The 17,541-nt window shown below is 46.9% G+C and overlaps 1 protein-coding gene and 1 long non-coding RNA gene across 2 annotated transcripts in view; both read right to left on the reverse strand.

Moving 5' to 3' along the window:
- The window catches only part of LOC135399244 (uncharacterized), a 168,124-nt gene extending 152,752 nt beyond the window's left edge, over positions 1-15,372 (reverse strand). Inside the window, exons 1-2 of the long non-coding RNA XR_010424229.1 lie at positions 15,095-15,372; positions 14,543-14,931 (exon numbers count right to left, since the gene is read on the reverse strand). This is a non-coding gene — a long non-coding RNA (uncharacterized LOC135399244). The remainder of the gene's footprint in view (positions 1-14,542; positions 14,932-15,094) is intronic.
- On the reverse strand, positions 10,426-11,500 carry LOC135399240 (uncharacterized). The gene is made up of 3 exons (XM_064631055.1): positions 11,430-11,500; positions 11,132-11,306; positions 10,426-11,036 (listed from the first exon to the last, which is right to left on the reverse strand). Exons 2-3 carry the CDS (start codon positions 11,248-11,250, stop codon positions 10,574-10,576), a joined length of 582 nt encoding a protein of 193 aa, XP_064487125.1. The 5' UTR covers positions 11,251-11,306; positions 11,430-11,500; the 3' UTR covers positions 10,426-10,573.
- Positions 15,373-17,541: the final 2,169 nt, after the last annotated feature.

Consider the following 17,541-nt stretch of genomic DNA (forward strand, 5'->3'; position numbering starts at 1 on the left):
ACTGTTCCGAAGCGTTGTCCTGGCTTAACTAGAAAGCATCCCAAGCCAATCTGCAATTTGGTGGGCCTGTGAGCTGGCCCAGAAATGAATGGAATTGATCAATGAGCGGTTGTCTATGCTGCGGTTGAAATTATGAAGCAATATGCAGTTGAAAGAGTGTGACCGAGTAACTAGAGAGTGGAAATGACAAATGAGTCTATCGAGCATGTATGAGAGGCAGCCAATAGGCCAATCACTAGATTTTAGAAATGACTGGAAGTGACCACCCCCCGGGTCAATAGACAGGTGAGCGATTTGGAAGTTTATGAGCCGACTTAGAATTGAATAGAAAGATCATTTTGGTGTCTACGAGCGAGTGACCAGATGTTGTGGCAATTAATGGTAGCCAATCACATAGACATTAGATGGATGAAGGGGTGGAGCTGTGACCAACCAACCAGAGGACTTAGAAGTGGCTTGACCTGGATTAGAATTGGGTGGCGGATTAGAAATTCCTAGAAATGGATTAGAAAAAAGAGCGATTTGGAAGCCTATGAGCCAAATTAGAATTGAATAGAATAGATAATTTTGGTGTCTATAAGCGAATGAACAAATGCGGCAATGAAGGGTAGCCAATCTCATAGAAATTGGATGGATCACCTGAAGTGGTGGAGCCTGGATTAGACCTGGCTTCACCTGGATTAGAAATGGGTGGTGGATTTGAAATTCCTAGAACTGGATTAGAAAAAGGATGTCGTTGTGCGTAACAGCTCTATACTACTTACGTCGCAAAGAGAATAGCTCCTGGCTGGTGTCCGGCGCATGACAGGCCACCCCGCTCCTTTCGCTCAGCCTTTGGGTTCCAATGGGATAATCTTCACACGACCTACTACTATACTAGAGACCTGGCCATCCGCAAAACTTCCAGCACCGGGGTAGTAGTTCTGACAATCGCCGCTACGCTATGGGATTTGGCGCTAGTTAGCACTATTCGTTACCACGTGATTTGCCGAAACCGCGGTAATGTACGATGGGCTGTGTTGACAACGACGAAGAGGTACGGAAGAGGGTAGCGCGTGCTTAGCAACAGCCTAGTAGCCCTGTGCAGCAGATGAACGACGGTGGCAGTGATGATAGTAGTGCACATGTCATTTTCTCTCCCCAGTAATGATGTGGCGCATGCAGCGGCCACTAGCGTAACTAGCCCATGACCCGGCTCTCCCATAGGCGGTTGCCATTTGTCCAGGTCTCTAGTATAGAGTAGGTCGTGAATCTTCATAATCAAAGACAAGCCATATCTCTTCTACCTGCCTTCCTGGACCAGTCCGGACTAACTAGAGCATTATGACAATGAAAGTGAACTGCCTCTGTGCTAATTCTGCGCTCAAACTGCATCTGACAGTGTATTTTTCTTCTATTTCGTTCTATTCCTGGTGTGCGTTGCGCTTATGCGCACCTGGCAATGGAGCAGGTAGCGCCTTTAATGGCTGCCGAACGTGCGAAACTTTACTTTTCATCGAACCTACCACCACACCACACACCCACCACGTCATCATTCCATTTGAATAGAATATTTATTTCACCCGTCTACGAAATGTTCAAAATATTACAAAGCCTGACTGCCGAAAAATCTCAGACAAGTGTGCCACACGGCCGCCATCCCCCCGAAACAAAACGATGTCATTTACCTTCTCCAGTTCCAGTATACAAAAAATGCAAGGTACGTACTATAAGTGCATTAACCTATGGTTGCCTAACTAAGAGAAGTACACTATGTATAGATGAGCCCCGTCAGTCGTACACGTCCGTTGTGAAGAGCAACGTGGCGGCAGGACCACTGTCGCAAAAACTCCTGCTCACCCAACAAAAACAGTCTGTGTTCTAAGTAGTCTGTCACCAGTTGAGTCACCATGGAGAGTCTAGGGTGCATCAGGCGGTTTCTTCTATTCTGAGCTACGGCTGTGCAGCGAAATTTCCAAAGCGTAAAAGCTGTCATTATCATGATTAGCTGTTCGAACCTTGTCCTCATCTGTTGCATAGGCCGATACCGAATGGAAAAGCGGCGACACACGAGTGTCCACAGAGTCTTTGCTGTGACACACTCTCGTAGCACATGGTCACTATTCTCCTCCGCGCCGCAGTTGGAACATGAGGGACTGCTGAGAAGACCCCACCTGGCCAGTTTGTCTTTCGTTGGCAATATGTGCCAACTTGCTTTCCAGAAAAAATCGCTCACTTCACTGTTCAGACCAGTGGGCTGCCTTCCCTTCTTGAACCTGCCCAAGTGCGCGTCACCTTCTTCGATGCTCTTTTTGTGGAAGAGTTCTTCGCATAAGCGAGAAACTGAGGCGAGTCGAGGGTCCGGATCAGGCACAGCTTCCTGTAAACGATTGAATATCTGGACTACCTTTTTGTAAATCAATGGTGGTTCTTCAACCGCCGGACATCTGTTTCCGAGTCCACGCGGCACTAGTACTCTCCTTGATGGTTCTAGCCAGAACAGTACCAGCGGCCGAGCAGGGGAGTCAACTCGTTCCAGAATGTGCAGTACTCCTTTCATGGCAAAGATAGAGGAATACATCTCGATACACGGAAAGCTCCAGCCACCTTCTGACTTAGGCCATCGCAAGATGTCCCGTGGTAACCAGTGTTTTCTTCCGTTCCAGAAGAAACGAAATACGAGAGAGTTGATTTTAGCTGTGATTCTGGCTGGGGGATACATGATGCGGGCAGCATACCACAACTTGCTACAGAACACAGACTTGATCAAGAACACCCGTTCTTGGAAAGAGAAGTTGAACTGCTGGGCCACTTCAATTTGTCCAGCAAGTTTCTCCAATATCACGATCCAGTTTCGCTCGCTGGCTCCGGCTTGTGTGAAAAGCACGCCGAGGATGTTTATTTCTGGGGTGTATGATATGTCTGGAGGAAGTGGCTCTCTGAAACCCGCCACCGTAAGCGCCTTTGACTTTCGTAAATTCAGCTGGGCTCCCGATAGTTTTCCATACTGCCGAAAATCTCGAACATGTGTGTTACACTGTCGCTGTCCCTTAGAAATAAAACGATGTCATCCGCATAGGCAGATATTTTAACTTCTCCAGTCCCAGGGAGAGGAAACCCATTGATGCGTGCAGATAGCGCAACATTACGAACAAATGGCTCGAGACTGATTATAAAAAGCATGGGGGACAGCGGGCATCCTTGTCTGACCCCTCTTGTGACTCTAAAAGGGGCTGATACTTCTGCATTGACGACGATTTCTGAAGATATATCGCTGTATAGGTTTTTCACCCACTCAGTGAACCTGGGAGGAAAACCAAAACACTGCAGCACCCACAGAAGGTAGTCATGCTCCACTCTGTCAAAAGCCTTCTTTTGGTCCAGGGACAGCAAAACACCTGCTTGACCACTCGAGTTCATATAGGCTAACATGTCTCTCATAAGTGTAAGGCTTTCGAAGATGTTTCTACCTTGCACTCCACATGTCTGGTAAGGGCTTATGATAAACGGAAGAACTGACGCCAACCTCCTGGCGAGCACTGTGCTCAGAATTTTGCTGTCGACGTTCAGGAGCGTTATTGGCCTCCACGCGCCAGGGTCTGATGGATCACTGTTTCCTTCCTTTGGTAACAAAATCACCCGACCACGTTTGAAGGAATCTGGCATGACACCAGATGTTAGAATTCCATTCAACAGGGTTACCAGACCCTTTCCTATAACCGGCCAGAAAGACTTATAGAACTCTATGGGAAACCCATCTGGCCCTGGAGCCGATCCTGTCTTCATGGCTTGTATGGTTTCGTATACTTCATAGGCCGTGGTTGGTACAGTAAGCGGGGTATGGTACTCTGCCGGCACTTGAGGAAGATTTGAACAAAAACCCTCTGCACTAGGCGGGGGCCATTCTCCTTGCCGTTCAGTCTTGAACAGATCTTCAAAAAAACCAGTGAACCGAGCTAGTATCTCTTCCTGGTCATATGTAAGGGAGTCATCATCACGGCGAACGCACTCAATTCGGCGCCGTACATTGTGACCAATTTCAGCATTGTGAACATAGCGCAGCATGTCTTTGTTTTGGATCGGGCAATTACGACTTCGCAGGATACAAGATGCCTTGATAAGCCATTGCAAGGTGCGTCTCTGCTCCATTAGCAGTTGGTGCAGATTGTCTTGTGCCAGTAGAGTAGCTGCGCCACCTCTTTTTATTATCTTAACATATGTTCTTATGGTTTTGAGTTTGGCAATGTACTTTGCTTTCTTGTCTTTGCCGGCTTGTACGCACGCTTGTCGCCATTGGTCCTCACAGTCATCCCAACGTCTGGATAAGTTTTCACTTGCCGCTAACGTGGTGGTTGTAACACCTGTTAGGGATTGTACGGCATCCTGCTCCCGTAATACCGACGTATCAAAACGCCAGAAGTGTTCTTGAAAAGGCTGAATTTGAAATCCTGTAAGTTCAACTAGCACAGGAAAATGATCTGAGACGTGGCCTGCGGCAGCTGGAAACATCAAGACTTCACAGCCTGAAACATTCTGTGATAAGCAGTCGGAGACGTAAAAACGATCCAGTCGTGAGAGTGATGTCCCGCGGGACCATGTGTGACAGCACGTATTCGGGTGCACCAAATCCCAGCAGTCCTTCAATTTGAATTGCGCAACCAGCTGGCGGAGTTCACGCGCGTGCCAAGCTGGCCGTAACGCCCCTTGGCCTCGTGTGTCTTTGTTTCCGTCCAGGACACAGTTGAAGTCGCCGCCCAAAATCACGGGGTGGGGGTCGAGCAGAAACACATCGAGATCTTTGAAGAAACTGTTGGCATGTCCTTGACGAGCTGGAGCGTACACATTGATTATGCGCACTTTATCCGAACCAATTATAAACTCAACGGAAATAACGCGGCCTTCCGTGTCACTTGTGAAAGTGCATCTCGACACCAATTGATGCCGAAGAACAACGAGTGCAACCCCTTGTGATTTTCGAGTCGCAAGAGAGAAGAAAACTTTCACATTATGGTGATTCTCGAATTCTACAACGTCACTCCATTTCATGAAGTTCGTTTCTTGAACAAGCACAATGTCGCATCCTTGAGCACGGGCTAGTTGTAGGACGGTGTGCTGTTTGGTGTCGCTTCTGAACCCTTGTGCGTTTAACGTTAGTATTCTTACTGACATAAAAAGGAAAAGAAACATGACGCTTTTAGTCTGTAGAATAATCACTAGTTTCTGAAGAGCTGCCTACTTTCATTCTCTTGCTGCTTACTGGACCTGAGGCTGACGACGATGAATCGCGATCACTTTGCTGTTGCAGTGTAAGTTTAGTTACGCCATTCTCTTCAGGATTAGCGTTGTCTAAAGTACCACTTTTCCGGTCGTTAGCAACACCTCGTGCTACGTTTAACCTTTTGACAGCTAATGACGCAGGCCGCTCTAGTCGTTGGGCTACTGGATGACCACTGGTGGTTGAAACTTGAGGGGGCGGCAACTCCAAGGGATGTCCTATGTCGTTTCCGCCAAGCTGTACCGGATCCTCAACCTTCTCCTCTGCTTCGAAGTTGCTAGGGCTGATTTCAACCTCATTGTCTTCATCCAACATTGACGAAGACTCACCATGGCTGTCTATGGCTTCGCCGTAAATAGTTGTGCTGTCGGTTTCCTCCCCACAGTTCCCTGATTTAAGGTCGTCATCCACAAAGTTATCGATCGAAAGTTCAGGAGCACCAGCCGTAACCGACGCCACTATGTTTCCTTCCTGAAGCTCTTGACCAGGTGTTTGCTGCTGCAGAACCTCACTGCCATCGTTGTTGGTCTGCTTTGCGGACACAGCTTCAGCAAAAGTTTTACGCCTGGTGCGGTCTGCCGTGGCATGATCCTTCTTGCATTTCCGGCAGCGACTTTCACACTCCGAGACTTCATGGCCAAAGTTGGAGCATCTCCCACAGAAAGGTTCTTTGCAGTCTGACGGGAAATGTCCAGCTTGCTTGCACCTGCTACAGACTCGTTGGACACCATGGTAGTCACATGTCACACGGTATCCCATAACTCTAATAAAGTTGGGAACAGGATTGTCGTGTCTCATTTGTATTTGTACAACACGGTGCCCGTTCCTTACTGAAGGCCTGTCGACTGTGAATGACCTCTCCAATTTGACGATCTCCCCATGCGGGGCTAGTGCTCGTAACAAGTACTCATCGGGGACAAATCCAGGTAGGTGCATGCAGGTTACCCGGACAAGACGTGGACCAAGCGACTCTAGAGCTGACTCCTTGCCGCAGATGACTATGCCACCCCGAGCGAAAAGCTTGCTCAGGGCAGCTGACGAGAAGACGGTAACTTGAAACAAGGCACCGCCTTGATGCTGGACCATGTAGACCTGGTCCAGGCCGACTACTTCCGCCGCGCCGTCGGCGACGTCAACCAGAGATGCTTCGACGGGAGCCCTCACGTTAAACGCCAGGGCTTTTGTCGGACAGAAGTTCGACGATGCCATTCTGAGAACTCCACCTCCAGGGTCCCGACGGCGAGTCAGAACCCAGGTTCAGAGCTCACAGGGCTCTTACGAATCCTTAAGAATGGGCGAGATAAGCCTAAATCAGAGCAGTGAACAAAACAAGTCGTCTTCACTCGATGACGATGACGATCATTCCATTCCATTCCATCATTCCATTCCATTTATCCATCCATTCCATTTATGTATGTGTGTGTTATCTCATCTATATATGTCTATCGGGTGGCTTCCGGGTATTACGCCTACTTACAAGTAGATGCACAGCTCGATAGCGTATTACGAATGAAAGTCAGCCAGACGTGGCTTTAAGAAAAGGAGACCGTTGGATGCGTTGAGTACAGCTGTTAGGCGTTGTGCAGGGCTTTGCACAAGTGTAACATTAATTGCCCACGTTGATCGTTGGCAGCCTTGCTCTGAGTGCACTCTTTATAAAATAAAACAAAACAAAACAAAACAATGCTCGTATGACGCTATTCTGTTTTAGTAACTAACGCTCTTCAGCTTCCCTTGATTGACCGTAAACTCGACGGACGACAAGAATATGGGGAAGCAAAAACCAGCAGAGGAGCTCACGCTCATCAACGCTAAAGCAAAGCATAATACGCAGAAGACCACGCTTAAATTATCGCTCTTCAACTAGGCACAAGCGCTATACCGTCGTGCTTCGGGAAGTAATTTCACAGCGCGCTCATTAAAGTAAAGAGATATTCGCGGAAAATGAACGCGTGCATGCTGGGATGGTGCTTAGAGATTGAATGAGGCAACCGTGGGAAACCAATCATGCCGTGCGGCTAGAACACAACCTCCAATTCACGGGTAGAGTAATTTACTCCAGCTCATCGTGTGGTCACCACGATCGCGCGCATTTCCTTCAAATGGATGCAATATTCGCGGTTGCACAGGGTTGCCTCAATTTCTGAGTTTTACATGATCTAAGTCTGTGGGAAGATTTCTTTAGCTCGTATACGACGACTATATATCGCGAGCGTTTTCCCAATTGTTGCTTTAATGTTGGTAGCGTGCGCAGTCGTAAGTTTCTCGTTATTTAATTACTAGCGATTAGCAAGTTAATGTGGAATGGTGGCGTTGCGAAATATAAAATTAAAGGAGCGATGCGGCGCTCGTTAAAAATATCTCGGAAGAAGTAGAAATTAGGCTTGCAAGCCCTGGGCACGTAGATGCTCGCACAAAATATCACTGGACGATTACGATAGTCCGTAATGCGAGTTGAGGTTGAGTTGAGGTTGAGCTATACACCACTGTTCTGATTTTCCACACATAGCACTTTCTTCAGGTAGCACACATATCCCAGTTCTTGATGGTCATGGGCGTGTTTCATTGCGCTTATACAGGGTGTCCCAGAAAACGTGTAATTGAATTATAATACAAAAAAAAAAAAGAACTACGCCACCTAGAATCATGCGGTCAACGGCATTTGTTCTTACTAGGTTTTTGCCACGCTGGTTTTGTGCATGTCATGTAAGGTAAGTTTAATTATTATGTAAATTTTTGCGAACTGAACTCGGAAAGTTCTCAAGTAAAGTCACTTTTTTACCCCACCAATGTGAAGAGCGTGCGGAAGGTATTCAAATTAATGATAATTGACAGGGATATTGAGGGTCTATCCCATCGGAAAAAATAGCCGAACATCATGCTCTACGGAGCTCCCAGAGGATAGCGCGCGACGAATTTTTCAGCGTAACCATTGTCAGTCCGACGAAAGGAGGTTCGAAACCCAGTCCACACCGACATCGTAGAAAGAGATAACACAGACATGGCTTACTGCGTCCGGCTTCCGCTGGGATCATGCTTTCCTTCCCCCAAGTTGAAGAACTGTCACTTTTTCTACTATCACTCTGTGGGCTGGGTTTGCAACCTCCTTTCGTCGGACTGACAGCGATTGCGCTCAAAAAGTCGTCGCGCCTTATGGTGGGGTGTTCCGAAAACTATGATGTTCGGCTATTTTTTCCCATGGGATAGCTCCTGGATATCACTGTCAATTATCATGAATTTGAGTAAATTCGGCACGCTGCTCATATTGTTGGGCTATAAAAGTGACCTTTACTTGGCAAATTTCGGAGTTCAGTTCGCAAATATTTACATAACTAAACTTACGTTACATGACATTCACATCAGGAGGTGGCAAAAACCTAGTAAGAAGAAATGCCGTTGACCGCACGATTCTAAGTGGCGTAGTTTGTTATTATAATTCAATGACACGTTTTCTGGGACACCCTGTATAGGCAGGCAGAAGTCGCAAACCGAGCATGGCTCATTCGGCTGCTCTCGTAGCGCCCTCCTCCTTCACTTCCCTCCTCGCCCCATCTTCGCCTTCGCCGTGTCCCCCTTCTTCGCTTTCCTCCTCACGCCCTCTTCACTTTCGCCGTAGTCCCCCCGCTCCTTTCCTCCTCACGCCCTTCCTGACTTTCATCCTTCGCTTCGCTCCTCGCTCGCTCTGCCGGTTACAACGCCGACGCCGCTCAACGTAGGAACGGGCGCCTAAGGACCAGCTCTCACTTGGAGACGACCGACGCGACGTCGGAAGTAGAGGCGCATTTCCGCCGCCCCGTCAGAGTGCACGATTTTCATGTTTCCACTACAGTGGCATTCCGTCGTCCAAAGCCTGTGTCACCTTATTGGTCGCGAGTATATCGTTCTCGGCAGCTCTCGCCGACGTCGTGGAAGAAGTTCGGCATGGCAATTTTTTTGGCTCGACGTCTCTCCTGTCCCAACGCCAGAAATGCGCGTCTATGTCCGCCGCCCGCTCACGGCGTCGCGTCGGGCGTCGCCAAGTGAGAGATGGGCCTAAGAGCTGCATTCTAAAAGTACGAGGGTAGCGCGCTGCCCTGGTACGCAAGAGAGCTCTCAATTTCGCGGGCCGGGAAACATCCTCCCTCAGCCTGTCAGTCGGTGACGTCATCTGATTCGCACAATAGTGAGGCTTGCGTTTCATTTTCTCGTGTTGTTATTCGGCCAAGGTATATAGCTTGCCGTCTACAAGTCGCGTTGCTCTTTCATTGCAGCAAACGCTTTTTCGCCAGCCAATGCAAGTTCTCCCACCAGTCCACGTTACGCGAGCTGCAAGCACGGAGAGACGGTGAGGGTTCATCGCCGCTGGGCGCATTCTTGTAGACGAATTTTCCAGAGTTGAGGAAGTTACCGTCCAAAAGGAACTCGTTACAAGTTAAGTTACCAGCCGAAAAATGTAAGTAAGTTACTACCTAAGTTACTGGTTATGAAAAAGAACTGGAAGTTACCACGTTACTTTTGAAAAGTAACGAGTTACTTTTAAGTTACACTGTGCAGAATGTGTTTGTATTATAATCCTGAGCCCCGCCGGTCTAGGTTAGGACCACAAAGATCACTACAGGAAGCGGGCCGCGGTGGGTCGGTATTAACGGTGCATAGAAAGCTGAGACAAGATGTCTTGCCTAATGCGTCATACTTGTAGGCCAATCCATGGGGTGATGAGAGAGGGGATATTCGGGTGTTTCACTTAAGAGTGGCCCAATTTTTTCTTTAATTTTTTTGAAGCTGAATTAGGATAGTTAGGCTAATTAATGGAAAACGCTGATGCTCAGTGCCAGCTGCTGTTTATCACAGTACATCGCTAATTGGCTTAGTTATCTCAATTAAATTGGGAAAAAATTTGGGAACGCACCCTGCTGCGTTCATTAGTAAAGGGAAGGGTCGGTAGTACATGGGATCGGCTTGCATGCAATTTCTCGGAGAATAATTGAATAGAAGGGAAAAGTTGAAAAGAAGAAGATACCCAGGGGCCCAAAAAGCATAAAAGCCCGTTCAACCCATCATGCCACTATGGACCCAGGAGTGTCACAGGTTCGTAAAGAACACGAACAGAACATGATCCAAGGACGCTACAGGGATGCGGACAATGTGGCGTCTTGCGTAGGATGCGAACGATACATGAATGTGGCAGAAAGAAAAAACAACTTTTATTTGATTACACACACTTGTTTCTTTTTGTATAGGATAAGGCACAGAAAGCAATGACTAGATGAAGGCACAAATACAGCCCGATGATGGGTGAAACTGCGTACGCCTAAGCTTCTTGACAGTGGAACGCACAGTTTAAAGCACGCTTCTGTTGATATTGAGGAGCAGCTGTTTTTCTATATTAGCATCACTCAGCCTTCCGCGTTTTCGAACCAGTACGTCGCCTGCCACGCTAAACATTCGTTCTACAGAGGCACTTGATGGTAGTCCCGTATTATACTTTACGAATAGCTCTTTGATGCCAGGAAAATTAACCACGGTAGACAGAGCTGCGTCACGGGGTAGTGACAGGAAACTTTCCAGTTCGAGTACGTTAGCCTCGTCTACTTCAGTTTCATCTAATACGGAATAGAAGTCGTCGCTCCTTCTTGCTTCGCGTTTGGCCTTCTCACTCCTTGACGACCGACCCAGCTCGTGCTTGATTTGCTCGTAGAGGGCTGATTGCTCTGGAGCTGACAGCCACGTCAAGTTCGTCTTGAATCTGGGCATCAGCGCGGTAGCTACCAGAAGATCACTGCGACTCATGAGATGGCCGAACCTGGCGAGGTGTAAAGCGATATTAGTACTCCTACACAAGTGAGATGAGGCAATGTGTCTCTCCTCCTTAGGACAACATTAGATATGGGGATTTACCGGGTTCTGACGCCCTCAATAAGGGCTTCAGCCAGTGGAGCGCAGAAATGCAGGTCCCTGTCACGGATGATTTCCAGCTCCCTTTCCAATGCAGCAATGGTCCGAAGCAACGTCCCCATAAGGATGTTTTTGTCCCCCTGGAGTATGTCCACGCATTCGCGATTGGTTTCATCACCTGTGTTAAATACGGTAATAACGAAACGTAATGCTTCATGTCACACTGCCAGGGCAGTAAACTGGTCCTGGGTAATCATCAGCTGACTGTAGATGGCCTAAATCCTACCGCACAATCACTCACTTCGACGTATTCCTGGAGAAACTCCACGTCTTCCTGCTGAAAGCGCTGCAACTGTAACGTGTCGCAGATACCGTTGATGTCCTTTTCCTGGGTAAAAGCTTCACCAAACAATCTAGAGCATCAGAGAAGGAGTTCCACCGGGTGACGCATGGGACAACTAAGTAACACTCGCATTCTTTGTGAATGGCTTCTGCCGCAACGTTAGACTGGTTCTGCTTGCTCCACAAGGCCTTGCATCTTTGGACCGCCCTTTTGAACGTCTTGCGGAACAACGGTGTGTTTTCAGCTTTGCCCGCATCTTTGGTAGCAATAAGATTCATCGTGTGAGCAGAGCAACGTGGATGAGAAGGCAAGAGAGATCGCTCATCTGAGTCATCATCCACGTTATGCTGAAGCACGGGCGCAAGTTCAACGTGACATTCTTCAGAACTGTCATCCTCCTCCGGGGCGCTCCAAAAGTTCTGGAAACAGCATACAGTATTCGGAGAAACTGCATCGCTTTCTAGTATGGTGCATGCCTACATGTACAGCTCCTGTCAGAGTTCTGCATGGAGGTAGGAAAGCAAGGAGGTGTCACTATCGCGTTTCCCTGTTGGAGCGAGCCAGGGCTGGGCAGGAATACTCAAAATTTGTATTATAATAGTGAATAATACAGATACATAATACTTGCTAAAAAATTGTATTATAATATTAATACATTTAATACATTTTATTTTCAAGTATTATAATACATAATACTATTACTTCCCTGTATTACTCAAGTAATACTAGTAATACTTTTGTGCCGTGGCAGACAGTTATTAGAAAAGGAATCCCAGACATATTTGTGAAGCCACCGGTCCGGTCAACGCATGTTTATTTCAGTTGATTGCACTTAAGAAGAAACATCTTTTCAGATACGCCATCTTCTAACCATCGTCTGTTTGGTCTGAGTAGCAGGTTCGCAAACGAAAACAATCGTTCAACCGGCGCGGGCGAACATAAATTAGTGTTGAACTTTAAGAAAACACTCAACTGATTGGTAGTCGTCAAACATGAACAAGTCTACGCGCTTGTCATCGAGGTACCTGGGGACTTCCAACTTCGCACGGCACAGTGCACAGCTCTCAGGGCATTCTCTCGCGGGACGCAGGTGTGTGTGTCTATAATCCCCTTTTTTCTGCCTTACTTTCTGACGCACCTAGAGTGACTCCAGACGCACCGACCCTGGCTCCATTCTATGATATGACCCCCTAAGGGCTCCGGGTTGTTCACCCAGAGTGGAGAAGTTTCTCAGAAATTTGAGTCAGCCAGCTCCTGTAATCGTCCCTTTGTTGCACGTTGAAGTGTGATCCTCTGTTGGCAGAACTAGGTCGTGTTCGTAGGACTGGAATGGTACCGAAAGCATACACGTGTAAGACCCATCACCTCAGGCAGGACATGTCATAAGTATTACGAGTTTTGCAGTAATACAATGCAAGTAATACTCGAATTTTTTGTATTATAATACGTAATACAAATACACTTATCAGATGGGTATTATAATACGTAATACAAATACTCTAAAGTATTACAGCAACGGTATTATAATACAATGTATTTGTAATACTGCCCAGCCCTGGAGTGAGCGTGCCGGGTCGGCGGCGCCGCGCAAGACATTGTTGGATCGAGTTGATCATCATAAACATGGCGTCCCGCATTTTTCTGCGTATTTTGAGTTGTTGCGTGTGAGGTGGCGAGCCCAAAAAAACTGCCGTGAAGCTTCGATGGCCCGTGGAAGAAGTAGGGAGAAGTCCGCGGTGTGATCCACGGGGCAGGTTTCCTCCAGCTTGCCGCCTGCCACCGACTCACAACATCGCAATCTACCATAGTGCAACGGTCGGCTGTGAACGTCATTCAGCAACTCACGTCCTCGGATTACGATACATATTGAAGAACTTCGTGTGAAGATATAATCTGAAGATATAATCTGGTGTAGCAACGACGTGCCTCTCATTTTGCTATCATTGTGATCTTGTGACCTTTCGTTGTCTTGCTTTGGTTAGGTGGTGTAAGCTTTTTTGTAGCTCTCATGCTAAATGTCGACGTAAATAACAATTGCGGTCTCTGTGTCACTCCTTGGCGGTCGTCTGTTGCGCCCAGGATGAGAACAGGTGAGCAAAATTCCGATTCAAAGCGGTTCAAAGCATCAACTCCCAGTATCATGAAAACGAAACTAAAGGGGAGGTAACGTCATGGGCAACAAGCAATGGCGGTTTTGACAGGAGTGACCGCAAGAGGGGTTACACGGGCAGCTAGGCTCATTGTCACCTCCTCGTTTTCTTACCTCCGTGGAGTTCTGTAAAGCGGGTCACCCTTCTTTTTTAAGTTCAACCTGAATGCAGCTGTACAATGCCTAATTATTGATGTAGTCTGCCATTACACTGCGTGTAAACGCGTCAGCTAACTTAACGTATCATACTGTGGTCAACTTCCGACACTCAGCAATATCGTATAGCGAAACACGGAAGGAGAAGACTAGCAACGCTCTCCAAAGGCGTCCTATGAACGGGACACACCTGAACGCTTTGACGAAATTCGCCCCGTTGTCAGTGGTCAGGAGCGATACCTTGTTCCTTATTCCAAAGTCATCTAACACAGTGCATATCACGGTTATGAGGTTTTCGAATGTTACTCTGCCCATAATGCGCCTGCAAGCCAATGCGGCGGTTCGCCTCTCCTAAGTATCGTTGCACAGCCACGAAACCGTCAACCCGATGTAGGTCCTGTAATCGAATGACAGCACAAAATTATGTCTTGGTGACCGTGTGCCCCCTGCAGTATTGCGATGTCGTAAAAGTATGGTGAGTCGCATAGCCGTTCGCAACTCACAAAACGAGTGACGAATGGACGCTCGTATGATTGACATCACCCAAGCAGACTTTTTTTTTCTCTCATCTGAACCGATTAGACCTGGAAGCAGGGTTCGGGGATTAGGGCACGGGGGCATAGTGGCGAGGTTATCCCATCTCCCCCACGTATACCAGTTTAACCATTTTTTTGCGCATGCATGAAGGAGACAGAGGGTAAAGGGTGACGTTAGCGTGCCACAATATGTTCTGAAGGTCATCCGCCGTCAAGGGCTAGTACCGTACCTGTGAAATGTGGTCCAGCAATCCGCAGTCAGGGCCACATGTGTGCATCTCACAAGAACGCTGCGAAGCTTGCCGAGCATACCGTCGTATGACGTATCCAGTCGCTTCATGAACATGTCACGTGTTACCGGCTTCAAGTTAGGCTTTGCCGCTACGAGGAGAGCTCTCGTGTTCGGATGATCTAACACCGAGAATGGTTGTAATGTCCCAACAATAAAGTCGTGGATTAACGAATCCCACTGCGCCTGTGAAATCCAGGATCTACCCCTTGTTACTTCAGATATCTTGGGCTGCTTAGACGGCCCAGCGTTCACACCTGGATCCACTGCGGTCATTGCCGTCTGTGTCTTCGATTCCTTCAGGCCACTTACATGTGACGGATGTCTTGCCTGCAAGCCACAAAAATATCAGTCCGAACCCTCAAACAGTTAATGGTGAACCGCAAAATGGAGAAAAACATATCAAGTATGAGATCAGTCTAATATGACCATGTGTCGTTATACGACATTAAAAGTAATGCAGCAAAGTTGCTGTAAGTTGAACATGCACTACCTTTATGTGCTTCCTCAAATTGCCATTCGAAGAGTTCGACGTCCGAATGAATTTTCCCGCAGGAGCGCACAGGAGGCACCCGAATTTCAAGTTGCACGTGTCTGAGTCTTCGGTACACAGCTCGTAAAACTTTGACAAATGGGGCCATGGCATTTTAGTCGCAGTGTTCTCTGCCATCGGGTACACGACGAAGAGAAGTTCGTCACAGCCGCGATAAACACAACCCCGACACACGGAACACGTAAACTACCATTCGCCTCCAACGCGATGCGTGTCTTCTTTTGCGTCTCAACGGCATCGGGGTAGACAGAGTGGCGCCGCTCAGGGTCGGTGGCCGAAGTGCAGCCGGCGCTCGACGGATGCCCGGAAACGTCAAGAGAAGAATGCCAATTATCATAACAGTTTGCGCTGTAACCAAGAAAAGGAAAGTACCTTGTAACTTCAGGCCGTTAAGTTACCCAGAAAAGGAACGAGTTCCTCGTCAAGTTACTGGACCTCAGAAGTAACGAGTTACTTGTAACGAGTTACCCTCAGCACTGGAATTTTCTGAGGAAATACGCGGTCCCTACAGGAAATATTTTGCGTGACAGTTCCTGAAGGTAGTACCTATATTCATATCACGCGGTAAAAATATGTTCGAGGTGCCCATGTGCCCTTTAAGGGACAAGCTAAGTGACGAGTAACGTCAATCTTGGATGCCATTTATTGTGCGACTATATTGACATTATTGACGGGCTACAAATATTCACCGAAGAACCGTAAAAGGAACCGCAAAGTAGCCGACAGACAGGTTATGTTGCCGGTGGAGTTTAACAGCTTGTTGCTCGTAAAACCAGCACAGCAAGTTATACATGTGACAGGGAACGATAAATTTGCTAGTAAAAATGCGGTAAAACCAGAGCCGTGTATTACAAGGGAGTCTGGCCATTAATGGGACCTGCATATACCTGAGGCTCCACCCACTTTTTGAGGTATCTAGCCAATCACAGGTCGAAATACAGTTTCCCATTATTGCAGGCCATCCAGTACTTACACCTCACCCTTATTTACTGGGTGCCACCATTTTGGAGAAACTACAGGTTTTCCCGATCATTTTAATCCTTTAATCCATTGGTCACTCAATTTAATCCAAGCGCTATACCCAATTTAATCCAGTGGTGAACCAAATTAATCCAGACACCAACCAATTTAATCCAAGCGCTACCCAATTTAATCCAAGCACTTGTAAATGCATTCCCTATCTATTCAGCCATGTCATGACTGAGACTTTCATGATTTCGCCAATGTATCATGACCTTACGACTACTGATCCAACAACCATTTTGCAGTGTCATGCGGTGTTTTATTATTAATTTTTGTCATTATGACATTTCATGACTATTATCATGTTGTGTGCAATGAATCAATTTTATGGACTGCCGCTGCTTCAAACAGTGTCATACAGTGTTTTATAGCTACCGATGTTCATTATGACATTTGATGAATATTTTCATATCATGTGCGATGAACCAATTTGATGGGACTACCACCGCTTCAAACAGTGTCATGCAGTGTTTTATCACTACCGACGGTCAGTACGACATTTCATGGCTATTTTCATGATATGTGCCATGAATCAATTTTATGGGACTACCGCTAATTCAAACAATGCCATAGAGTGTTTTATGACCACCGACGGTCATTATGGCGTTCCATGACTATATTCATGATATGTGCCATGAATCAATTTTATGGGACTACCGCTACTTCAAACAGTGCCATATAGTGTTTTATGACATTCCATGACTATTTTCATGATATGTGCCATGAATCAATTTTATGGGACTACCGCTGCTTCAGACAGTGTCATACAGTGTTTGATGACTACCGACGCTCATTACGACATTCCATGGCTATTTTCATGACATGTGCCATGAATCAATTTTACCGGACTACTGCTGCTTCAAAGAGTGTCATACAGTATTTTATAACTACCGATGGTCATTATGACATTCCATGACTATTTCATGTTATGTGCCATGAATCAATTTTATGGGACTACCGCTGCTTCAAACAGTGCCATGCAGCGTTTTATAACTACTGATGGTCATAACGACATTCCATGACTATTTTCATGACATGTGCCTTGAATCTTCGCGTTTTATTTATGGAAAATACAGAAGATCTGATTCACCATCTTGTCTGATGAAGCAGTATAATATGCCTACTTTACAGGCGCGCAGAAAAATAGCCGGGTTATCGTTTCTTGGTAATTGTTCATCAGGCAAAATAAAATTGAAGTTGCCAGATTGCGTGAAGCCCCTCTCAACTAGGCGTACTCGTCATAGCCAGCACGAGTTGTTGCTTACTCCAGTTTTTGCGAGGACCTGTGCCTACAAAACAAGTTTTTTTCCTAGAACCATAGATGAATGGAACTCGCTTCCATCTCAATTTTTTTTCATTCGGGA

This window comes from Ornithodoros turicata, chromosome 1, assembly GCF_037126465.1.
Source record: "Ornithodoros turicata isolate Travis chromosome 1, ASM3712646v1, whole genome shotgun sequence".
In the NCBI taxonomy this organism is placed as follows: Eukaryota; Metazoa; Arthropoda; class Arachnida; order Ixodida; family Argasidae; genus Ornithodoros; species Ornithodoros turicata.

Excerpts from the sequence above, each read along its gene's own strand:
- LOC135399240 (XM_064631055.1), bottom strand. The coding sequence starts at position 11,250 with ATGGGGACGTTGCTTCGGACCATTGCTGCATTGGAAAGGGAGCTGGAA. Across the intron at positions 11,037-11,131 it reads ATTGAGGGCGTCAGAACCCG|GTTCGGCCATCTCATGAGTC; the intron begins GTAAATCCCCAT and ends ACACCTCGCCAG.